Raw genomic sequence first — 25891 nt, 5'->3', positions numbered from 1 at the left:
CCTTATTATTATTATAAGCCAAAATTAACTTTATATTTATGTCAGATATACATAAACAAGGGTGCATGTATAGATATAAAATGGTTCCTTCCTATACAGTTTTTTTTTCAAATTCAATATTTAAAAATTACTGCGTTGGGATGTTAGCAATACAAAGTTATTTTTATTTGCTACGTTTTCATAAAACAAGAGTATCTGGAAAACAAGCACCTTGAAAAATATTCCGTTATTAAATCCACCTACTATATTGTGTATTGCATAATAAAACACACCAATGTGAATAAAGTTTTCTACTTACTTTTTGAAAATTTAATTATAAACGATAGTTTTGACTCCCCTGTAATGTATGCTGACTGAAAATTAATAATCTAATCAGTAAAGCGAAGTTTTAAGCTTTAATAAACTTATTTACAAGTTTTGGAGAAGGTATTACTGTCCTTCCAGATTGAATGCATAATTCCTGGCTCAAGATTATACATTTTCATTTTCTTTGTTAAAATTATACATTTTTGCTTCATAAATATTCATTCCTTTATTACAGCCTTCTCAGCAGATTACATAAAAATAATAATTTGATTCATATAGTCTTAAGTGCTCTTATTATTTAAACAAATCAAAATAAATGAAACCCACTTAAATAATAATCAAACTTTAAATTTTATTTTTATTTTTATTTAAAATATGCAAAGAAAATATAGGTGTGTATTAAGGATTACTGTCTAAACTTATTCAATCAGAACAGAACAGATTTTGTCCAAACTTTCTGGAAGCGCCGGTATTATAGAGTTGATTCGAGGAATTAGGACTTCCGAAAACTACGAGAAACTGCATTCGAAGGATTACATTGATGTTACTCAAAATAGGTAGTTTCCTTTTGAATTAATAATAATTCTTTGTCTCGAGTTTACGAAAATATATATCTAAGTAACCAAGTAACGTCTTGGCAACAATAGATACTGGTTATTGATTCAAGCAAACATAAACAAAACCAAAACGACTCTACCTTGGCTTCTCTTAAAATGCATCAGAGATATATTGCTTGCAGAAAAGGCTTTAGTGTTTTATTGTTGGGTTTTTACGGTGCTTGTATGCTAAATTATAAGCTTTCAGTTGTGCAAGATGAGTAAAAGATTGAAAAAGGCCAGAGGGCTCGGTCAATAATGGAAAAGCTCTTGACTAGTTTCTTGCAACAAAGAACTTACATAATGGATCTTAAAAGAGCAAACCTATAGCTTTTCATTTCATAAGGCTTCTTGTTCTCATTAAATGAATACTTGTTTGTGCTTTGTTTACTAATCGGAATCTGTGTAACGAAAATATTAATGCTAGAATAGATAGAATTTGATTGGAAAACTTTCGAATTAATCCAACATCACGGAGAAGTGGATAACTTTTTTGTTAAATGGAAAAGTTATTTTAAGGTCACCTGAAGCAATTTTTTTAATGAACAATGTTTAGTTCTAACAAAATTTATTTTTTAATTTTTCTTATTGTAAAAGATATTCCCTTCTTGCTTTCTATACTATATACCCTTGCAAGTTTTAAACGTTAAAAGTTAACCATTCTTACGTGTTTTAGCTACTTCAACTGCTTCAGACTTTTTATTAGAAAACAAAATTAGTTCTTTCTTGGAGTATTTACTGAATCACTAAGAGGGTTGCAATAAAATGAACTTGATCTGTTAAGATCAATTCCTTTTACCAGCAAATTGGTGGATTTTTTGTTAATCTTGTGTCTGGTCTAAGACTTCTGTAAATAGGATTACATCAAGCAATTGGTAGTTCAAATTGCTAAAATAGTTCACTTCCTTCACTCGAAACTGGCGTCAAAAGAACTGACACATGCGGTACAAGTTTAGTAAATGTGTTTGCTTTTTCTCCCTTATCTGTGACCCGATTTCTTTGCCTTTTTTGGTTTCTTGTCGACGAATGTTAACAATGTTATTTACTTCATATGCGAGCGTATTGATTTCTTTTTTATTCCTTTTACGGTTTATTATGTGCCAGGATTTGAATTGATGCATCGGATTACACTAAAGAGCGATGCACTTTCCTCACTGCATTTTAAATACATTTGATCGCATAAATATGGTTATGAGGTCAAAGAGCGTTTACTGTAATCCTTAAACTTTAACGAGATTTATCGACCAAATGGAGAATTATTAGTTTTTGAGTCGAAACTGGATTTAAAATATTTTATTTTATGAGATTTTGAAAAAGCAATTTTGTCTCATCGATAAAAAGTTGGCATATGCCTAGTGAATTTTTAATTAGGGTAAAACAAAAAAGTTACATTTAGTGCATACAACATGATGATGTTCAATAATAATTGAAAATCAATACTTACCTGTGTCCATGTTGACGCTTCACTGTATTGTTGAACATTCTAAAATAACAGCAAAGTGATCAGAAGCAAATTTTACTATATCCCAGTTTTTTCATTTTTTATTAACAGAGTTTATTCCCAAATTAGTCTGCACAATCCTATTCGCGGAATATTTATTGTGGGATTCTCTCTAACATTGGCCATAATTTCTCTAGAGCTTACACTCTTAAATTTAAACCAGATTTAGTGCTTACTTGCTGTTTCTAGAGATTTTATACAAACCTATAAACTTATTCGAGATAATCCATTCGTAGATCTGATTAAGGAAAATTAACTGCATTTTCCGTCACATAACGATATTTATTTAGAAATATTCATAGTATATACAAAATTAATATAATACACAGTAGGCTAAGCTTTATCACTATTGGTAAATATTATGTACACAAAGAACGCCGAATAACACTTTGACACAGAGTTGAATCCAATGTAAATACTTCGAGAAATGTTTGGAAACTTTGAAGATTGCCATCAGTCCAAAGTTGCAATACTGTTGCCAACTGAAACACACGAGAAAGTAATTCAATTATTTATTTGTCTATTACTTTTGTTAATCAAAAACAAAGAACAGTTGTTTTGAGTACACAATTAAATATGTTAAGCGTCAAGCTAAGTACTAAATTGCGATAAAAGATAAACTGCATTTTTGTTCAAACAGCAAATTGTACACGGATAAACAATATGTTTATCTGCAGGTCTTTAACCTTATAATACAAAATAGAAAGTCAATTAATCCATAATTTTATAAAATAGTGCTACATAAAGCACGAAAATGATGAAACTATTTCATTCAGACAATTTTGATCAGTACTTCAAAAAAGAATATTTTTTCATAAAATAGATAATAGTTTGACACCTGCAATATTTTTGTTATACAGGATATTCCGTTTTTATTGTTACAAATTTAAACAGGTGATAGGATATTCAATTCTAAGACAAAAGTTTCCTATAAACATGTATCGAAAAATGCTTGGTATGGGAGCTACACCCTCTGAAAGGGGGCTAATAGGTTTTTGCTAATATTTTAGAAACAATTTAAGATAAAATTACAAAATTTGGTACAGATGATAATCTTTATACACCTAAACGAATGCAAACATCAAATGTCGAAATTTCTAATCAGGGCCGTCCAAATCTGATGGGGTTTAGGGTAAAAAAATACCCTATCTATTTTAGCTCTAGTTTTTTTAGTTATGCATGGTAGTCACTTTGAACAACTTCTTTAGATTTAGGCAAATTCATTTAATTAATGTTATTATTGTTACTGTAATGTAATGTTAATTAGTTGAGGTTGATTAAAAAGTATGAATTTCTTGCTTTTATTATTCTGTAAATTCTGATTTATTTGAATGTTGTATTGGTGTGTAACATACATTTTAAATTAATTTTATTCAAAAACAATAAGTCGTATCGACACAAGAGAGACTTTTCTGTGATAAACTATCGAACTTAAGATTTTGTTGCTGAAAGTACCGAGAAACTAAAGCCAAAATAAATAGGGTATTTTTTTACCTTAAACTCCCCCAGTTTCGTACGCCCCTGATTAAAAATTTCGACATTTGATGTTTGAATCCGTTTAGGTGTATAAAGATTATCATCTGTACCAAATATTGTAATTTTATCTTAATAATACACAGTAGGTTTCTGAAATATTATCAAAAACATATTAGCCCCCTTCGGGAGAGTGTAGCTCCCTTACCAAGCATTTTTCGATACATGTTTATAGGAAACTTTTGTCTTACAATTGAATATACTATCACCTGTTTAAATTTGTAACAATAAAAACGGAACATCCTGTATAAACAGATTTTCAATTTTTGTTACTTGTTAAATTATTAAACTGAAAGTGATTTTATTTTACAAGTGAAACATCTTTATTTTTTTTTAAATTATTTAATATCGCTTTTCCCTTCCTATCATTTACATACACTTACCAAATTACTCTCCAATTTTCATTGAAGCATCATAAGGGGGCGGTTCCTCCTCTGTAATTAGCCTCAACCTGACGGTCTCCGCTGCGGAGTCATAAACCGCTCCCATGGTAGGAACCCCACTGTTTGCATTTGGCACTAAAATATTCTCCACCTCAACACTGTCAGTTTTCAAGGGTGGCGGAGTTGATTTTCTTTCTCTGATAGACGCAGCCCTATGCACTCCACTCTGCAACAGCGACTCTTGCTGCGTCTCATTATTTCCATTGCACGTCCTCTCGGACCTCCAGTTCCCCAACCTTCCAGGTGGTACTCTCATCGAACCCGAGTCACAACACGGTAAAACTTGCTTAAACTCTTTGCGAAAATTTTCATTCAACCAGGCATACAAGAAAGGATTGTAGCACGTCGAGGACATGGCCAAAGCGTGCACCAAGAAAAAGCTGAGTAGGTAGTACTCCCAGTTGCCGATTTGGTCGTAGAAATCGTTGATGAGGTTGATCAAGTTGAGGGGGAGCCACGAGATGAGGAAGATGGCCACCATAGCGATCAACATCCGATTAGTTCTTCGTTTGCGTTCGCGATCGGCTTCTTCCTTGCGCGAGTTTTTGGAGCCGGGCTTGCTCCTTGCGCGGTCGTTAAGTTTGATCGAAACACAAATGTAGCAGAATTTGATGATGAAGAAGGGAAAGATAAACTGCATGGTGGTTGTAAACCCCCCAAACAGCTTGCGCCATTTTTCACTAGGCCAATTTTCGTCGCAATAGTACTTGACTTTAGTGGTGGTGTCGGTGCTGTTGCCTTGAAAATATGTCATGTAGATCCCATATGGGAGGGTCACTAGAATCGAGAACACCCAAATAATGACGATGATGAAGATGCAAGTAGAGATCTTCATGCGGGGGTGAAAAGGGTAAATGATGACGAAGAACCGGTCGATGGCTATTGACATTAAAGTAAGCGTAGAAATATACACACTGGCTCCTTGGGCGTACGACACCAGGTGACAAATGACACTTCCAAACACCCATTCGCCCAAAAATGTGTACAGAGGAGTGAAAGGTACAGCGAGGACACACAGCAAAATATCGGATAAAGCCAAGTTTGTAATGAAGAGGTTGGTTACTGTTTGCATGGCACGACTTCTAAATACCACGTAACAAACTAAAACGTTGCCGAATATGCCTAACACGAAGATCGTGGTGTACACCATGAAGAAGATAGACTGCACTAAAGGGTTGTGGATGATGTCGTGGGTACTATTTACAGTTGCTTGGTTCCATTCTTCGTTGGTTGCAGTACTGTTATTGAAATTCTCCATTACACTTTTTTTAGTTTTAATATCACTTTTAAACTTTAATGTCCGACATTTTGTTAACGGCAGTCTACTGGTTTACACACTTCAATCTACAGGCAAAAAAACACTTTCATTAGTGACGGTACCTTATAACTGCTTAAGTCAATATTTACGATAACAATACATTATTCTTAAATTGGAAGAAAATAGCTGCCAGATAAATATTACCAAACACACTAAAGAACACAATCGATAATTTTATTACTTGTATGCAGAGTGTGTCAAATAGGTAATTTTTTCAAACTAATTTGAAACTAATTCTGAAATAACACAATTTATTAGAGAAACAATAATAATCTTTGCTTGATGGGGTTGAAAAAATATACTTTGACGCACCTTTCAGGTACTACTGGGAGCAGGCAATGTCACCTGCTCTCGGTAGTACCTTGTTGACACAAAACATTCACACACAAACTCGGGTACTATTTACCTCAGTCTAAGCATTTAGTCAATAGAACACATCATGATTAATTATTATTTAAAAAATGCAAACCATAACAAAACTGAAATAAACCAAAAGTTCTCACACATATATATTTTCAAGAAAAATAACACTCAGATTCTCCTAAATCTTACCAATTGAAAAAATCCTAACCAGTTAAAATAGACGGGATAATTACAGGTTATATTCTTGAGTTTGAGGAATGGGTTCAGCTATCGGTTCACGTGGTTCTAAGTGTTTAGCCGGTGACGTGTACACGGTAGAGTGTAAAAGAGTGTCTAAAGTGCGTTCATCACCATTACAGTACCGATTCGTTGCGCTTCGCAAAATACAAGGCAGGATCACCTTGAACTCCTTTCGGAAATTTTCGTTGAGCCACGCGTACAAAAAGGGGTTATAGCAAGTAGAAGACATGGCCACGCAATGAGCCAAGAAGAAAAACAGATGGAAATATGAACCTCGCTCGAACACGTAATAGTCGTGCACCACATTGATCAAATTGAGAGGGAACCAACAGATGCCGAATATCGTCACCATCGCTATGAGCATCCTGTTGGTCCTCTTCTTCTTCTCCTTGTCGGCCTCCTCGCGTCTGGCACTTTTCGTGCCTGGTTTGGACTTTGCCCTCTCATTGAGGCGGCCCGAAATCCGGGAATAGCAGTACCCAATGATGCAGAATGGAATGATAAATTGCATTACAAGTGTAAAAGAGCCAAAAGCGATTTCGAAGTTTTCATAAGGCCAATTCTCCTCACACACGATGCAGCCTTCAGACTGTATCTCGACCTGCATACAAATGCCATACGGAAGGGTGACCAACATAGAGAACACCCAGATGCCCAGGAGGATCCAGAGACAGGTATAGAGTTTCATTCGTTGTCGAAGAGGATGAAGAATGACAAAGAAACGATCAATAGCAATCGCAGTCAGAGTCAAAGTTGAAATGTAAACGCTGGTTGCTTGAGCGTAACCGACTAGATGGCAAGTTAAACTGCCAAATATCCACTTTCTTAAGAAAGTGTACAAAGGAGTGAAGGGCACACACAGGACGCACAAGATATCAGAGAGAGCCAAGTTTGTTATAAACAGATTCGTCACTGTTTGCATGGCTTTGTTTGAATAAACAATGTAACAAACGAGAATATTGCCGAATAACCCTAAAAGAAATATGGCGGAGTAAAGGATGTAGAAGATTATTTGGACTAGAAGATGACTCATTATTCCGATTTCTTGACATTGGGATGATGCACTATTTGCTGATTTTATGGCCTCTACGGTTGTGTTTAACACTGTCATTTTTTATTGTTTACGTCTAAAGCACTACTTTTATTCTGAAACAAAATTTCTTGCTTAATTATTTAGCCAAAAGCACAAAACACAGTAACAGTGTCAAAACCAGCTTACATGCCAACTTTTTTAATAAAACTTTTGTATTTTTGTATCTTATAAATTGCTTTTAATTAAATGGAATTAAAAAAACTATTCGCGTTCAAGCAGGGAAAATAAACACGTGTTTATTGAAAATATTTTCTTGATTTTTGTAACCTACTTTTTGACAAAAGCAGTAATTTGAATCGGGAATGAAGGAAAAACAGATAAACTGAACGAGGTCGACACATCTGTTTCTTTTGAGACGGGTAACAATCACACGAGAATCGAACTAAGTAAACATTTCCAGACCCAAGTCATTATTATTATGTCCAGGACGGAGTGTTTTCTCAAATAACCTTTTCCGATCTCAGTGTCATATCTAATTACGTCATCACATTATTTTCATTTAATTTTTGTGATTTATTTTCGTCTTCAAACACAAACTGATTCGATAACGGACTTCCAAAAATAACCCAAAAAATAAATATACACCAAAAAATAAAATCCTTCTCTTTCCTAAGGTCAAGAAAATGTACAAAAGCTTTATTAATATTGTTTAGTGAATAATGAACAAATTGCAAGTGGCTTTGAAACACTGCTATACCTCATCCTATCACAGTAACCAAATGAAGAAGCTAAGGATAACCTACACGACCTCTAATTAACAGTTTCAAGTAATTAGAAGTAGTGCAGGCTCCTTGATTGATTCTGCTATAATTGTGTGAAACTTAATATTTGACAAGAACGAACAAAGATGCCAAGAATGGACATGAAAATGATGTAGTCTGAGGTTTCTGCGGACGGTTTCAGAGTCACTACATTGTAAATAAAAGTAGTTACTTTGAAACATCCCTCTGAAAGTGGTTACCTGTTGGAAGTGTCGCAAAACTTCCGTTTTGTTGTAACATTTCAGCTAAGCGAAATAAACAAACACAAAACTAGATATTTAAAGTTCAATGATGGCAGTTTACTTACAAATGCAAAGAATTGCCGTTTTGAGATGTAAAATGTCTTTATTTTGCAATTGCCGCCTGTCGGAAATTGCTTAATCGGTAAATAAGTCACAGGGAAAATCCAATAATGTGAGTAATCAACAGAACTAAACACAAATAATTTATAGTCTCCTCGAATGTTATTGATTCACCATATTGCCCAGTTGGTTTGGGTTTATTTAATCAAAATACCAAGCTTCAAGGTTTACTGCTTAACTGAGAAAATCACAATTTAAGAACTCGAAGCATTGTCTGCATGTTTGGAATTAGGGGAAAATCGAGTTGAATAATTAAAACGCAGGACAATCGCTCTGAATGCGTAAACAAGCAACGGCTAGTTGAAAATTTTTAATTTAATTTTCTTTTTGATGTAATTTTGGGTTTAATTAAATTTTTGTAATTACAGGCGACAAAAATTATATTCTAAATGCAGTTAGAACAACACAATGTCACTCATCAATGTTTCATCATGAAGTTGAAAAATTATTCCAACACGTGATTTTATTTGAAATGCAGATACGCTGGTGTTGTGATTGCAAATTTTTACCAAAAAGAAAAAATAGTCAGCCTCAATGCGGGCTTTTGATTACAATATTATTTTAACAAAAAAATTTCCGTTATTTACCCTCCGAAAATCTTGGCGTTTTAGTTAAAAGGTTGATATAGAAAAAAAAAATAAAAAAGTGGCTGGTCGCTTTTGCATTTTTAATTTATTAATTGTCTGGAAGATTATTTACGTCTTTGTCATCAAATCTTGCTACAAACAGAAAATTTTCCAGAGATTTAATAAGGAAACAGGATTCTAATGTAGTATTGACTTGAAAACGCTCAAAAACGTCATTCAATTTTTAATAAATCCCTCTACTTTGTGAAGATGACTATATCCTTCTCAAAGGAGCTCAAATCTCCTAAAAAAATCTTCCTTTTGAATTAGAATTTATATTAAAAATTTGGACATATTATTGGTGTTTGGATTTTTTGCATTGCTCATTTCGTTCCTATATTCATGAATATTTACTCACTTTCTAATATTGCTTTTGTTTATTCTCTCGTATTTATTATTCTGTTATTATTTGTTTTTCTGTCCCCGTTGCAATCTTTTTACTTTTATCATTTATCAATCATGTAATGACTTATTTACGTTAGGCTAATTAGGAAAGAGTTTTTAACGAATCATTACCTTATTTACTTACAAAAATTTTTGCCTTTCAAGTAATTACTATTTAGGAGAGTAAACAAAAACTCGCCTCACAAAATTAGTAAACTGCGATTTAAGAGACTATAAATACAACTCTATGTAAACAAATCATCTTTGATTGAGATTAGTAAGTGGTAGTAAAATTATTGGCATAATTTCAATTACTGCACCAACACGAATTACTCTGAATTTCTTTCATTTTCGCAAATAACAACCCGATTAGGTATTATTAGATTTACGTTGATTTACCATCGTAGGCGTTATTGAATCCCAGTAATAAAATAAAATGCAAAGAGAAGTTTTTCCATCAGAATTTTCCCAATAACAAGTGTTTTGTTTCCAAAGAAAAATACCCATCCCGAGAAAAACTAATGAAAGTGAGTTCATTCCTGCAAACTCGTAAATTTCTCCAAAGTAATTTGGAAGTATTTTGAAGTAGTTACTCCATGTCAAGTTTATTATGACTCTTCTAAAAGTTTCTCTGTCATTTTTTTGATTATATGAAACTTCTTCGCACTTGTAGACTTAAAAGTTTTTGTAGCCACAAGCGACCATAAAAAAAATCTTCTGACGATGATGATGATGAACAAGTTTGGCGGCAATTCCGTCATAACTCTTCTCGTCAAAACAAAGTAAATTACTACTACGTAAGCACTTTGGAGTAAGTAAGTATTCCTTCAGCAGTTTTAAATGATTGATCGGCTAGAAGTTTGGTAGGGACTTGCCGACATTTCCATTACATCGACATCATCGACGAAATTAACACCGTCGACTTGGACAAATTCAATTTCATAGATATTCATGAGATAAATTGAGCTCAGAAAAGACTTAAGTAGACTTACAATTAAAATTTTCAATTTTACTTTAACAATTTAAATGCAATTCAAGATTCATTATGAGCGCGCTAATTGTGTTACGACCCCTTCAACGAGACGTAAGCCTTCGGCATTTTCTTGCACTTACTGAATCGTCTATTAGCAAAATGGAATAGTTTGTTTGAACTATAATTAATATTATTATAGGAAAACATTCCATCACGTAAGCATAATATGGATCACAATCAAATTAACAGCTTATTTTGAATGTCGACAACGAGACCCACTCAATACCACCTTCACCCTAATTTCGACCACAATTCCCTTCTTACCGAACAAAACATCAATTACAAATAATTACACTTTCTTCACAACTAATTGTACATTTATTAGGTAGACGCAAATTGTATATACATGTTTACCTTCAAAATTTGTACTATTTACTTTTAGTGCACATACGTAAAGGAAAACAATAATTATCATCTACTCTAATTAATTTGATTTCCTTCACAATCGAATGCATTAACGCAGAAATTTTAAAATGATTATTTATTTAAACAAATTTACATATCATTAATGCAATAAACCGCTATTGTTTGTCGTTTGCTCGCTTCATATGCAGTGATTAAAAACAAAGGAATAAACTAATAACTGTTCTATAAAAACTCATTTTAAAAAACTTTTATTTTCAATAAAATTAATAAATCTGCTCGTATTTATTTATTTAAATATTACTTGCGTGCGAAGATTAAAAAAAATTAAACCAACAGCAAGCGTACATTTTTACTACTGGGGAGTTCATTGTTTTTTTTTATAAAAATATGTATTTCTGAGTGGGTAGTTTCCAAATCGATTTAATTTTCACTCAGTCAGCGACGTTATTTTTACCCCTTTTAGAAAAATGTTGAAAGGCAATAACTCCTTTCGGTGGTTGGGCCATCCTGAATGGCGCGACCTAGGCGAGTGATAAACTGAGTTTTCAGGCCAGATTAATGTCTCTAGATGACATAAAAGTGGGATGAAATGTAAAACTGCAATGGAGTCCTAAAGCCACTTAACTTTACTGCTGTGCTTTTTATGATGTATTTATTTTTTGTAGTGGTGCTAAATTGATGTAAAATGAAGAGGTCTACTGGAGCCACCGCCAGAACAAATTATCAGCTCGATTGACACACCGAACGTAATAGAATAGCACGTGTAATATCGCAGTTGTGTTAACACGTGTACCACTGCGTGACAGTTTATACGTTCATTATTGTTTCGTTTGGTGGCCATTAGCAGAAGATTTAAGATATTGATGACGTAAACTGGAAGAGATATTTGTTTAATATGAAAAATGGGATAGGGATTTTTAACAAACATAACGATTCATTAAAATTCGTCGTTATGTAAATCGTTAACTGCCTGTTTAAATGAACATAAACGAGCTTTTACTTTACTGCCCATAAATAATTGCTTTCTTGGGTAAATAAAAATAAGTCTCTCCGCGGTGATGTAAATAAAAGTGAAATCAATAAATCAATAACATGTTCTTACTTCTTCTTGCATTCTTCAAAATGAGAAATTATTCAATGTGGATGAGTTTTATTATCGACTGAAATCTTTCAGCAAAACCAACTAAACTGCAACATAAAACTCAACGTATTTTTTATTTTACTTCAGGAAATGGAGGAACAGACTTCCATAAACTCCACTGATCTTTACTTTTTCGCACGCAAAAAAACACATTTGGTTCGACTCAGTTCAAGCTCATTCTTTCTCAAAGTTTATTTCATAAAATTAAAAGTTGACTTACAAGACAAATTTATTAACGCACCAGCCCACCCAAAGCCTGTTTAAAATTATTTCGTTACTACATCGTTGGCGAATTTTCAACTTTAAAAGCAGATTAGAATTGGCAAATATGCAAGTAATCTTACAAAATTATCAGCAAACTCAAGCTCTGGATGAACAAATATTTAGAATTTTGATATTTTAATCACAATATAAGGTATACTGCCGCGAGCTTACCATAAGATTACCAGAGTTTTGATTAATTAAAAAAATGTTTTTCACAAAAAAATTTAAAAACCACGACTAATTTATAAATTTATAAATATACGTAATTTTATATGTTGACATATGTGGTACCATAAATTTTACTGCATAAATTGTGCATTTGATTTATGACTCTCTTCTATTTACCGTGTGAATCATGAAATTAAACAGTTTCAATTGAACAAGTTTTAATCTGTTTCAAAGTAAATCCCCTGGCCATTTCAATCAAAATGAAGTGCCTAATGTAATAACGAACGGACTTACTTAAAAATTCAACCTAACTTTGTAGTTATCGAATCTTGCGGAATCTGAAGTCGTTAACAGCCAAAGTACACCAAATGCAATAGCAGTTTAGGTCAGAATATTTGACTTCGATAACTAAAAGTTGGTCGAAAACATTTTGAATTTAAATTGCGTATTGCATTAATTTGAAAGTTATTATAAAACCGTTTAGAGCGCCGTATAATGAAGTTACGAATGTTAAAGATAATACTCGATGAAACTCAAAGATAAAGTTATATTGGCGAAATAATTAAATTTGTTATTCGATTCCGACGCATACTCTACAAGTGAAAATACACCAAAAGTTTCAATTCTATTTTCATATTAATGTATTCTCTCATCGATTATTCATCAGGTTTTGTTAGCGAGACGCCACTTTTAATTTTATTTTAAATTCTGTGTTTATCACAAACGATATTTTTAGCAAAAATGTACATTTATCAACAAGATATCGAAGTTTGGTAAGTGGACGCTAAAAAATTGCCTAAATTAAATCGCATCCAGGGGCTATTTACTAACAATAAATTTTAGAAAATGGAAATTTTGTCAAATACAAACTAACTGCAACTTTAAGTAAGGAAAATCTAAACAAGAAAAACACCTAGTTTTTGTTTGTCTTTCATTAACTACGACATTTCTCGCCTGTTATTTTTCCATTTTTGACGAAAGCAGAGCAAACATTTGCGTCTGCTAATAACAATTTATAAACGAAAGCACTACCTGGTTGTCCCTTTTTTTCCTTCGACAGTTCTACTTTGGATTCGGATCGATCTTCAAATTAGCCTGAAAGATAGACACCTGTTGATTACATTCAACTTCAATTAATGAATAAAAGTGTGGCAGTTTGAAAAGTTTAAGTGCGAGTTCTAGTTCACGTTCGGCTATAAATAACCACAAGGAACGCATTTGTGTTTAAATTAAGTCTACATAGGCTTTCAAGATATAAACTCCTCCTTGCTCCAAAGACACATCTAAACAGTGATTTAAAGTGATTGATTTATTCTAGATAAAAATAAGTGTGCACAAAATTTAAATAGTAGTTTAGGACTGAATTAAAATTGGTATTGTCTGAAAACTATTTCGAAGTTTGAAATATTTAATTCGAAGTGCGAAGGTGTTAATTGAAAACAACATTCGCAGTTCTGGTTATCAAAAGATGAGATTTCATGTTATCTATTTTTTTCATTTACCAATCTTTAGAGTTTGGTTAAAACAAATCTAGTTTTTTCCATTTTGATGGTTCAATCACCATCAAATTTATTAATGCGAGTAGTAATAATTGGTCGTCATCTGCAGCATTATAGTTTAATCTTAATCCAATATAATCGTAAAATTTATCATTTTATTACCACTTTAACAAAATAATAACAACATGATCAAGCCTTGTTATATCCACAATTAACTGCAACATGTTCGTTTAATGAAATTGTAATCAAACGCATCGTTATGAAAAATTATTATTCGGTGTTTTAATTTCGCATTGAGGTAAAATATTCGCAATATTGTTTAAATGTTGATTTGCTGAATGGTTAAAGTTTGAAATTTGTTGATATTTACACTAGTAGCTAAGTATAATTAAACCTCCATTCATCAGAACATATTTCATTTGAATTCTATCTAACTTAATTAAAGTCGTTTGCTTATAATTACGACGTTTTAAATTAAGACTAAATCCTTGGGTGAATTTCATTTCCATCAGTTAATAACATCTAATCGTTGTAAAAGGTGTTAATTTCAAATGGCTAGAGAGGATTTGTAAATGGCATTATAGAGAAGCCGTGAACAAAACAACTCAGTAATTTTTTATTATTCAAGACACTCAAGACAAACGAAATTATAAAAAGCATCAACCTTTCTACTTTATTCTTCATTAGGCATTCATTGTCTAGATTTGCTGCCTCCGTAACTCATCATAATTAGAAATGATTTCCTTGTCGAGAAAATTCAGGTGAAAAATTCGCTCATTTCAACTGAAAAAATAATGAGAAGACGTGACTTTAAAGTTCATGTCCCGTGCAAAAATAAAAAATAAAGATTTTTTTCATTATTACATACTTACTAGTGTGTATCTGTTGTCAATGTAGAAAAAAAGATTTTATTTGATATTCTGCTTTTTCAGACCGCTGATCACGCATCTGGAGAAAACGACCTTTACAGCATTGAATTTGATCCTTTTTCAAGTAGAAAAAAGTCAGAATTTAGTTTACAGGGCGTAAAAGTGCAGTCATAAAATTTTATAGCGAGACAAAAACTATCAGAACAACCTAGGCGTTATTTGTCATAATAACGTTATTAACGGCAAATTCTTAAGTCCGCTATAAAGATTTGTGTCTACAAGTATTAATTTCAAGATTTTACTTTTGCCTTCTCTCCACTTCCTTATATTTCCAACGGATTAACTTGACATCTGCAACAATTTCTTACAGAATCGATTTCCATTGTAACAAATGACTTATGTTTAAGCCCCCGGCGGTGTCATTTATAAAATACAAAAAGAAATATGAACAAGAGTATTCTCCTGCATAGCTGAAATTTTTACAGTGACATTCCCAGCAGGTTTCTCGAGATTTATTACGAGCTCACGATAGGAAAGCTCTTTGAAATTTCCGGCAAACCTGCCTTTAAAAGCCCAAATGTTAATTAAAGTTTAATTTTTCGCAAGCGCTATATTCAGCAAACAATTAGAACGTGTGGAATTTTAGGCAGTATCGAGCTCTCAGTCCAAGTGGTCGTAAAATTTACACCGCTGCTAAATGGCAAAGCGCAACCGGTGCAAATGGTCCTTTGCCGTAAAAACGGTATCGGATATTCTCCCAATTCTTATTTCTGTCTGCATAAAAGATTCTATAACCACGTAAAACAATTTCGAGAAAATTTAATCTGTCCGACGCAACACACGTTGCGAAATTTTACAAAGCTTCTGTTTGAATGAGTCCGAGGCTCTAACAAAGTTTGGTTGGCGGTGGAAAGCCATCAGGATAGTACAAAGCCTCTTGTTCATGCGTAAAGTGGGAGGAAAATAAGACACGTGTGTGCATGCACTAATTAGAGAAGTTGTACATGCTGAAATTTCAGTGAAAATAAAACAGAACGGTGTTAAAGCTTGGTCAAATTTATGTAAGTAGCTTGTTGTTTTCATTGCCCTGTTTGTAACGCTCTAAAAAGAAGTCTCAACTCGAGAGAATAATTGTTTTGATGTTTTCAACACGACGAGGATTTTTTTGTATTCAAAAAGAAAACAACACCAAAATTTACAATAACATTATCTCTTTTTTTAATCCTATTATTTATTTTCCTTTTTTATAACTGAGCAAAAACTTTTAATGAAAAGTTATGGGCTTAAGTTTATTTTTCCCCCATTTGTATCACATAATATAGATTTTTTGTGTTTTTCAATCCGAATTTATAACTGTGTAAATACATTTTTATATGAATGCATAAATAAAATTCGCTTTAAATTAAAAAATAAATTAAAAGAGTTACACAAAAATAAATATTTTTACGAAGGCAAAAAAGTTCACTGGATGTAATTAAATCAGCGTAGAATATGGCTTTATTCTTTTAATTATCTAAATGTAATGAAAAAATAAACAAGCAATGTAAAGAATAAAAAAAATAACTAAACCATAATTGTTAAATATTTAGTTGTGTTTTTAAAAATATTAATCTCCTAGAATGTGATGAGGCAATTAAAGTTAGATGCAGTTTTTGACCTCAATTTTTCAATCAAACTCCTATTTTTAGTGAAGATGTGAAATTTAAAATCTTGTATAGTTATGTCTCCACTAAAGACAATATAATTGATCTTCTAAGACAGGAAGCTCGACTAAATCAAGATTTTAATTGCGAATTTACATAAATGAATAATTTGTACTAAAAAACTGAAAAAAATTCACCTTAGTTAAACAAGCATCCTTTTAAATTAAATTTACCCAAAAAGAAACAATATCATTCAATATCAAGTTCAAATTTTCACGGAATCAATTTTTGTAAGGGTTTAGTAGAGTCAAACAGTGGTTTTGAACCCAAATTAAAATTTATTAAGAATTTTAATATAAAATTGAAACCTAAAAATAATTTTATTCGCGGATATTGAGATACATATTGTATTTCAGTTTTAATACTTGGGATTCGTCTTTGTCTTTCTTTATACACTGCAATTTGCGTGTGTCTCAAAAATGTGGCCTTTGGTTAAAAAAGTTTGTTTTTTAACTTGTTTGTGTTATTCCTTTACAGCTTTGGTTTCATTTGATGTCGCATATTTGTACATTTTTATTTTTAATCATGTGTTACATCAAAAGAAAAAATTGTATGCGTTAAATTAAATTTTAGAACCGATTTACAGAACAAATTCTAATTTGATTGTCATTTATTTTCTATTATCAAACCTAAAATTGCAATTATTTTATTTATTATAATTGGATTAAAATAATATTCTGTAAACCGACTCTAAGACTGTGTACAAACATATAACTTAACTTTGCTTTGGTGTGATAAAAAATAAATTGTTTTATAACATCGAATTGTAATAAATTTTTGATTTTTGCCTCTGGGAAAAAGAATACCTAAAATCCTATCGGGTTGGGAATTGTGGAGATTTTTATGGCCTGCAGGATCGTACATTTATTTTATCTTCCCACTTATAGGTTATTTATTTCAGCTTTTTTAATAACCCTGTATTTTATATAAAATTTGCCAAGTTTTGAACAAATTGCTTACTTAAAATCAGATCAAAATAAACAGATGAGAAAATAGCTGAAAAAAACACCTGTTTTTAATAGTTCAAATAAGTAAGAATAAAATACAGAGAAAACCTGAAAAAGGTGTTATTAGCCTCCGCATTCAGTAAAATTGCCTTTCTTGTCTTTCTTTTCAGAATAAGAAGCATCATTTTTAAGAAGCTTTTCAGACAAATTTTATTCTATGTATAAGATTATAAGAAACACTTCTTTGATTTCCTTTCGGATATTGGAAGTGTTTAGCCGAAGGTATTATACATTCAAAGAAAAGAATTCTAAATCCATAATAGAATAGCAAATTTAAAAAAATAATCTACCAATAATCCTACTACCAACTTAATCCTGGTGTTTTATGACTTTTAATAAAACTAATAAAATCCAAAGAATGTAGACGGTTAGCAGTTTAATATTAACGCAACAGATGTGTTCGGCCTAAGCCCGCACTCGAATTCTTTGCATTTGCTGTTAAAAACATTTCAGAATCGTGAAGGGTGTAGGGATTTACTGGCGAATCTGAACCGCAAACTCAAAACTTGCTCTGATATCCAAACAGCCATCATCTAAAATAAGCCAAGTTCGGAGCTAAATAATGTCTCGTTTTTCGAAATTGATTAACACGCTGAGCAAACATAATCTCTTGTCAGATTTGAGTTTGTTATCCAATAAACAAAGCACATAATAAAATTTGTTTACCAGTCGATAAGAATGTAAGACAGGAACACACACACCTCAACAGTGACCAAAAATGAAAAAAAACTCGCTGAAGTGGTCACATTTTGAGAGTATCGCTGGTTTTAAACAGTGTGATTAGTTAGAGCAAGCAACAGTTGTCCTGTGTTTCTCTTTTAGGAGTGTTTTAAGTGTGACCATTCAACCAAATAAAAAATTTTAACTTAAAAAATTTAAAGCCTCCTGATAACACCAAAGCTACGTTCTTGGCCGAGGACCGACACGTGCGAATCGAAAAGCGAGCCCCGACAAACTGAACACGAGGTAAATTAGACCATCGGAGCGTCGCGATGCCCACGCATCGGAGGCGTCGTTATGCGATAGAGACGGGGATGCTGATATTTCGACAAGGAGCGATGCAATTATCGCCGTAATTTTGATTGTTAAATCATGTTTGCAATTTTGCAGCCTCCGGAGATGCCGTCATTCATATTCCTCGCACAGGCGCTCCGTCTATCGCCGACAAGTGAAATATTACTACAAACAGCAGCGACAGTCCATTTATCTAATATTCTTCAGAATTTTCGAAAAGTGGGTGAATTGCCTACTGCCAAACATCTATGTGATATGGCGACCATGCGAAACAGAAAGAATTGCTTTGCATCGACTTGAGAGGGAATCAATACACCTTACGGAAAAATCAAAATGTCATCACTCTATCAGCAAAATCGTTCAGGAAGATGAAGCACCACTGGTGAAGCCTCAGTCGCCATTTTCATATAACTACAATGGTATATGCGCACAAGATTTCGCGATGGCTATTCAATAATTTCCGTTGACAAATTTCCCATTACACTTCCCTCGACGTTTCATCACTGAACTAAACGGAAATATGTATTATTTTGAAATGGATGGATATGGGTGGAACGGTCGTAAATGAAGACGTTTACGAGTTTATGTGCCCTTTTTTCCAAGCAAGTGCAAAAAATTCACTTATAATCGGAACAAAACACATTACCTATTTTATTTTAATACCCAGTTTCTTAAATATAAATTCCGCACTTTTGTTTCATTTTTCGCTTGATTATACAAAAAAAGTGTATAAATTACGAAAATATTATTTTGCTTTTGTTTCGCCTTTTATTACACATAGTGCATACATAAGCAAAAGAAGATGTTTGCATTTATGAAATTTTACAGCGTCGTAAACCTTGCATTGTACTTATTTGAATTTTTAATTTTTCATTAATAATATTTGAAACTTAACACATTTTTCCTTATTTAAAGAGTTTCTGAAGGAGTAAATTAAACTATTGGAATATGAGTACTGGATACTTACAACTATATGAAAAAAATTCCAAATTTATAAACTTTGAAATACAGAAAATTACTGCTCTATACAGGGTGATTCTTAAATAGACCGACAAAATTTTATCCTTGGTAGTATCAAATGAGAACATGCTGGAAAAAATATTTAAAAAATTCTTTGTTTAAACGTTCTTCAAATAAAATTTATTAAAGTTATTTTCCAAGTAAAGCGTACGCCACTGATGTGTTAGCACAGGTAGTGGTAACCATGGTATTAACGTACTTGATTATTGCAACAATTCATAAACGCCGTAAGTGGCACGGATCAAGGGGCCCCTAAAAGGTATGAACATAAAAAGGGTAAAGTTTGTCTCCATTTATCCTTAGGAAGATGTGATAAAATTTGTCGGTCTACTTAAGAATCACCCTGTATAATATAAGGTTTCGAAAGCCTGAAAACCAGTGTCGTATTAGGCCCCTCTCTATTGCTTCTCCTCCTTAGAGTAAAAAGAAAAAAACAAGCAAAATATAATGAGAAATGCTGTATAATTTTTATTGTTCTGTTTTCTTTTTTATGCCCTTTAAAAATTTTAACATATTGAAGATAGCTACATAAAAGATAAATATTGCTTAAATGTCTCACTGGTAGAAATTCTTTAAAAAATGTTCAAATTTAAAATTTCTAAAATACTATTAAATTTTATTAACAAAACTTTGAACTTTTTGTTAAGTTTTTAATTAAGAGTATTCACAAAAAAATATGTTCCACTTTTAAAACAAGACAAGTTGCTTATTGACACGTGCTTCAAAATTAAGTTTATATAAAAAAGTTGCGAAAAATCTGTGTTCGATAAGAGTGCAATGTTCTTAATTTATAAGGAAAAGGTAGACGGTAATAAAAAAATTTCATAATAAGATAATTTATGTAAATGCTGGGTTTATAAAATTTGTTCTACTAAAAATAAAAGTCCATATCTACAAATACTTGCTTGGGGAGATTTAGCTGAGATACGTACATCCGTAAATACATCTTTTATAATAATACAATAATATTGAGAGAAAATAATAGAGAGAAAATGTGCTTCATTCACTTACTTAAAAAGAAGAATAGAAGTAATGTTGAAATTAAATTGCGAATGTACGTATACAAAATAATCCTAAATTAATTCTTAATATAAAATTGTAACTGTTTCTTAAATGAAAAATTATTGGCTACGCTGTATTCCAAGCATTCCTTTATTAATACAAGTCTTTTTAAGATCCACTAGACTTCACAGACATCATTAAAGCTCTAAACGCTTTTTTGCATTATGAAATATTTTCAGCTTTCATAGTCTATGAATGTGTTAAAGATGCATTCCTCAATAATTAAAAATTTGATCTCTATTAGAACTGATAAATTTAAAGACATAATTATTTAACAAGTTCAACTAATGATCAACTGGGCTGTGCATGTGTAAATTGAAGCTCTTTTGATAATATTTTAATATCAAGAATATATCCACTAACATGATTTTTAATAATAATAAAAATAATTTATTTATAATTTCCTTTTTCTCTTATTAGGATCCGAATTAAAAATAAGTCATTGTTTACTGACATTCAATATCAAAATGAAACTTAGAAATTTAATGAAATATTAACTAAATAGTTTCAGGTCGACTGAAAAGTATGACAACTTTTGTATTTTCTTTTATTAAAAATATATTCAAAATTAACGTCGTTGAAAGTCGTGATGACGTTCGGGCTTTTCCTCATACCACCAGACCGTGTTCTATAGAATGTTCCAAATGACATTAATTTTGAACGTGAGCATCCAAAATATTACTTCAAATCGATGATATAGCAAAATATTCTGATAAAACAATCCCAAATTTTGCAGGTTGAAACTTTATATATTTAATACATTCAAAACCAAGTTAATTTGACTAAACAAATCAATAAAAACGTTTTAAATTTGTGACTTTATTTGAAAATGTTAATTACAAGGCCTTCCACTAACAATTTAAGACAAATGTTGAATTGTTTAACTGCGTCAACAGTTATGTAAATATCGCAAGTATTTGCGAAATTAGTCGCGAAGGAGAAACCTCAAAGTATACCTACGTTATGGGCGACAATTCACAAGGGACAAATCCGTTCCATTACACTGCCGCAAATGGATGCATGAAACCCTTTCAAATAAGAATATTAAGTTCTTTAATCGGCCAAAGAAAATACTCTTGATAATCAGATTACTACAATTCGCTACTTCCACGCTTAATTGTCTACACATAAAAGAATTTATAACAACTAATTTCGAGCTATTGTCTACTCAAACGCACAGCCGATGTTTGATACTTTGCAAAATTCAAAAAGTGTTGCCGTTGACAACTAATCTTGGTTTTTTATCTCGTAGACACCAGTTATACACCCTCCTCAATCTCCAAAAGAAAAACATAGTATACATTCATAATTTGCAACTGGTCCTAAACAAACACAAAATTTTCAACGGTAGCTTATCCACATTTACGACTGGAATTCGTCCTTATCTTTAAACCGTACGTTATTATTTCTCTGCAATTTTTTTATATCGTGCGTTTATAAAACGTCATTCGTAATAATTTTACAATAAAAATAAATAATCATGACAGTAAAATCCTTTTTATTAGATTTTAAAACATAAAACTTTACACTTTGTACTTCTTGGGTAGTAAAAGAAGAAACGTTTTGTTATTATTAAAATAACTATTACAAGCAACTACGCGTTATTAGAAAATTCATTAAAATTCTAATATCCCGAGACTCGTCTTTTATTCGTAAACTTTATTAATAGCGAAATATCTTTGATAATAAATTTAAAAGTCCAATTAGCCTGAATAGAATTTCATTTCGTTTCTTAGTTTATAACAGTACTACTATTCTTGTTTTTTAACTGAATTTTATTACACTTTAAAAAGTGATTTAAAGACCTTAAATGTCTTTCAATCAAATTAGAAGCTGCCGCTTAAGAAAGTTTTAATACACAATTAAACGTGCCCCGCGGAAGTAACTTTTTGATAGACTCAATTTTACTGATCGTCAGCAATATAAACTTACAAACTCAAATATTTTAAAACTTGAGGCCTTTATAATAAAATATTTATAAATAAATGCTTTTAGTGAGGTTCATGCCTGCAAATTTCAACTTATTTTGACAAAGTACATCACATCTGTATTAGTTGAAAAGTTGGGACAGGTCTCTAGTTGCCTTAAAAATAATTAAATAAAACTTTTTTTAGTTTCGAAATAATTGGACGTGTGAGTGAACATTTTTCCACGAAGATGATGAATGGGTTTATCAGTACGGGAAACACGGAGGAAACCCCACAAAGTCAATTCCCAGTTTATTCCGGAACTTTCTTCCACTCGTGCGAGGTGTCGAACGGATTTCTGCCGACAAAATGTCAAACATCTTTTGTTATTCATGAAGACTGAAACTAATAAATTTTAAATTAAATCATAATAGTAACCCTAACCCGGCGCCTCCACCAAATTTTAATTACAAACTAAACGGAGACGATGTAAAATTAATATTATGCCGAAGTGTAATAACGGAAGTTTTTAACGTTCTAAAAATATTTAAGACCGCCTCTCGAGCACAAGGTTTGTTTAATAAAAACTCAATTAAAGCCGTGATAAACAAAACGGCTGTCTAGAATATCACCAGTGCTTATTCCAGAGCGCCGACTTGAATTTTACTCGTGCTCGAGAAAAAACACCCTAAAGGATTTGACATATTTTCCATAATATACAAACCCGAACTTTTATGTGCGTTTAAAGCCTCAAAAAATATTCACACATTGTCGAACCCACAGCTCGAGCATTACCAGATACATAAAGACCGTTATTATAGAAATAACTTTTTATTTTGCTCTCGGGAATCAAGTTTTATTTAGTCTGTATTATGTTCGCTGTGCTTTATTAAGACTTTATGTGCTTTTGGTCGGAGAGCTCTACGCATTCAACAAATTTACGGTATCTAAAGCAATTGTTGAGGAGTGTTGGACAAATTCAGTGAGTAAACTTTCATTGTTATCACCTCTGTTCCAGAGCAAACAAATTTGAGATTCACAAAACAATTCAAATCTCCCAGAAGTTCATTAAGAATTTGGCGACAAACAAAATTATCATCAGCATAATTCTTAATTTGGTTCAGTTTTAAAATTCTACGAAAGCAGTCAACTCTGAGGATTTGAACACACTGTTGTGACGTTGCCAACTTTATTGAAATTCCTCTCTTAATTAAATAACATAAATTTTCAGACTAATTGGGAAACACATGTATTAATTATTACTAATTTGAAACCTAAAAAAACAACTTGATAAAGTCACATTTTAATTTAATTAATTGTTGTAAAAAATATAAATAAAGAATCGATATTTTTTATGGAATCTAATTTTTTCTGAATTTAGTAAAATTTCTGTTCCAATATGTGTTAATGTCGGAAAATTTTTTGAAGACAATACAAGTGTTGGCTTAATAGCTATTAAACAAAATTTATTCATAGATGTGAAACTCAAAAAAAAACAGCTAAATACACACATTTTTTGTGTATATTTTCTTATACCAATATTTTGCAATTATCTCCAAAAGATTTTGGTTAGTTATCTTAAAGTACTTAGTTCAATTTGCCTAATTTAGCGGCCTCCTTGACAAGTTTCCTAATTCATAAATAATTTGGCACCTGTGGTATCCGAATTAGTATAAATTTCGCAAAATACACTCTAAAACTTATCGATTTAATTGACTTATAACAGATTAGACCTCCACACCTAAAATATTGATCGTGATTATTTTGATCAATTGATCATAAATCAGGCACTTGCACTATTGTAATTAAAATTAATTTTACGACAGTAATAAAAAGGTTAAATTTCGATTATAATTACAGTGTGTAAAAAGATCTTTCAATTCTAAGAATCCCTCTTGTTAAAAAAAACTCATAATTTAGTTAATTCTGAGTTGGAATATTCAAAAAAATGTAAATTACATTCGTTTTGCGGCAGTTCTACAATTGCACAATTAGGAAGTTTTAATAATCTCTCAAAGTGTGCATCATTTTCGTCTGCGAATTTAAAATGTTGCCTGTTTCAACTGGAAATAATAAAGAAATCGATTGCACATGTAGTACAATATACATGAAACGAGCAACTTTATGGCTTTGTTCTGTAACAGTTTACGAGGAAAATGCTCGTCATCAATATACTCGAAAAGTACCCCGCTGCTGAGCTGTCAATTCCAAAATTATCGTAACTATGGTGACTTAATCATAATCAAAATAGCGTTGGTGGTCAACTCCGGCGATACTCACTGACCGGCGTTTCAGATGCACTACCACTTTGTCCCTCATATTAATTGTCATCTTGACCGATTTTGCTAATGCAACAAGCCGACAAATTTAATAATAAATGAAGGTGCACATTCTACTTGCTCAATCGATAAATTGCCCTCGAAACTGTTTCGTATCAGACAGTGGCAATTTACTGATAAGAGTGATAAGATCTAGACCACACATTGAAACTCCCCTGCAAATAACAAATTTGCCGATTTCACTAAAAACGCATTGTAACATTTTGTCTTAGACTAGTAGAAATTTCTTTTCGGTGAGTAGTAAGAAGGCCCCATTAGAACACTTTGTTTTTTTAATCATTTTGCCTTGTTTTTAAGGTATATTTTAAAAATAAACATTTTTCAATGATTTTACCCTATTTTGAAGTTTGTACTATTCGGTCCCTATAGAACAATTAGTTTTCTTAATCATTTTGCTCTGGTTTTAAGGTATATTTTAAAATTAACATTTTTTTTAAAGATTTTACTCTGTTATAGTAATAATAGAGGATTAGCATAATTATAGAACTACTTATGTCAAAAATAGATTAAATTTATTTAAAAGAATCATATGAGTTGGAAAATTTGGTGTATGCCCAAACGGTATACACTTCAGAAAAATGACCAAGTTTTAAAAATTCTACAAATCATTTGCTCGAATTTATGGGATTTATTGATGAAATAACGAGTGGGAACGTTCCCCCTTGATATTATTTTATCAGTTTTTTATTTCAAACTAGAAAAAAATTGTTTTTACTGTTCAATCAAAATTTAATTTTAAGTGAACAAGTTTTCCTTATTTTTGGCAAAAAAATCTTTGAAAAAATTTTAATTTTAAAACATACCTTAAAACCAGAGCAAAATGTTTAAGAAAACAAAGTGTTCTAAAGGGGCCTTCTTACTACTTCGGTGAAATAAAATATTTTCAAATTCCTTTCATTAGTTCAGACATGCCAAACAAATATTTATATTTCCGGAAGTGGAAATATTTCCGAAAGTAATTTTCCAATAATGA

The 25891-nt window shown here is 31.8% G+C and overlaps 2 protein-coding genes across 6 annotated transcripts; both read right to left on the bottom strand.

Moving 5' to 3' along the window:
- Window positions 1–2670: 2670 nt before the first annotated feature.
- On the bottom strand, window positions 2671–24990 carry LOC123014243 (prolactin-releasing peptide receptor-like). 4 transcript variants are annotated; one of them, XM_044413261.1, is made up of 3 exons: window positions 24864–24990; window positions 4320–5723; window positions 2671–2885 (listed from the first exon to the last, which is right to left on the bottom strand). In XM_044413261.1, the coding sequence occupies exon 2, from the start codon at window positions 5635–5637 to the stop codon at window positions 4324–4326; it is 1314 nt and encodes a 437-aa protein (XP_044269196.1). In that variant the 5' UTR covers window positions 5638–5723; window positions 24864–24990; the 3' UTR covers window positions 2671–2885; window positions 4320–4323. The 4 variants fall into 4 exon arrangements, with proteins under 4 accessions (XP_044269196.1, XP_044269195.1, XP_044269194.1 ...); XM_044413260.1 differs by lacking the exon at window positions 24864–24990 and adding an exon at window positions 18243–18382; XM_044413259.1 differs by lacking the exon at window positions 24864–24990 and adding an exon at window positions 6250–6383.
- On the bottom strand, window positions 6290–18349 carry LOC123014244 (prolactin-releasing peptide receptor-like). 2 transcript variants are annotated; one of them, XM_044413263.1, is made up of 3 exons: window positions 8462–11106; window positions 8355–8399; window positions 6290–7446 (listed from the first exon to the last, which is right to left on the bottom strand). In XM_044413263.1, exon 3 carries the CDS (start codon window positions 7409–7411, stop codon window positions 6290–6292), a length of 1122 nt encoding a protein of 373 aa, XP_044269198.1. In that variant the 5' UTR covers window positions 7412–7446; window positions 8355–8399; window positions 8462–11106. The 2 variants fall into 2 exon arrangements, with proteins under 2 accessions (XP_044269198.1, XP_044269197.1); XM_044413262.1 differs by lacking the exons at window positions 8355–8399; window positions 8462–11106 and adding an exon at window positions 18243–18349.
- Window positions 24991–25891: the final 901 nt, after the last annotated feature.

The sequence above is a fragment of the Tribolium madens genome, unplaced genomic scaffold (genome assembly GCF_015345945.1).
Source record: "Tribolium madens isolate multiple individuals breed KSU strain unplaced genomic scaffold, Tmad_KSU_1.1 Scaffold_97;HRSCAF=244;Tcas5.2_LG3a, whole genome shotgun sequence".
Taxonomy (NCBI): Eukaryota; Metazoa; Arthropoda; class Insecta; order Coleoptera; family Tenebrionidae; genus Tribolium; species Tribolium madens.
Note: the sequence above shows the minus strand (reverse complement) of the source record. Positions and strands in the feature narration are given on the sequence as shown.

What these genes read in the sequence shown, in the direction of transcription:
- LOC123014243 (XM_044413261.1), bottom strand. Translation starts at nt 5,637, where the DNA reads ATGGAGAATTTCAATAACAGTACTGCAACCAACGAAGAATGGAACCAA.
- LOC123014244 (XM_044413262.1), bottom strand. Translation starts at nt 7,411, where the DNA reads ATGACAGTGTTAAACACAACCGTAGAGGCCATAAAATCAGCAAATAGT.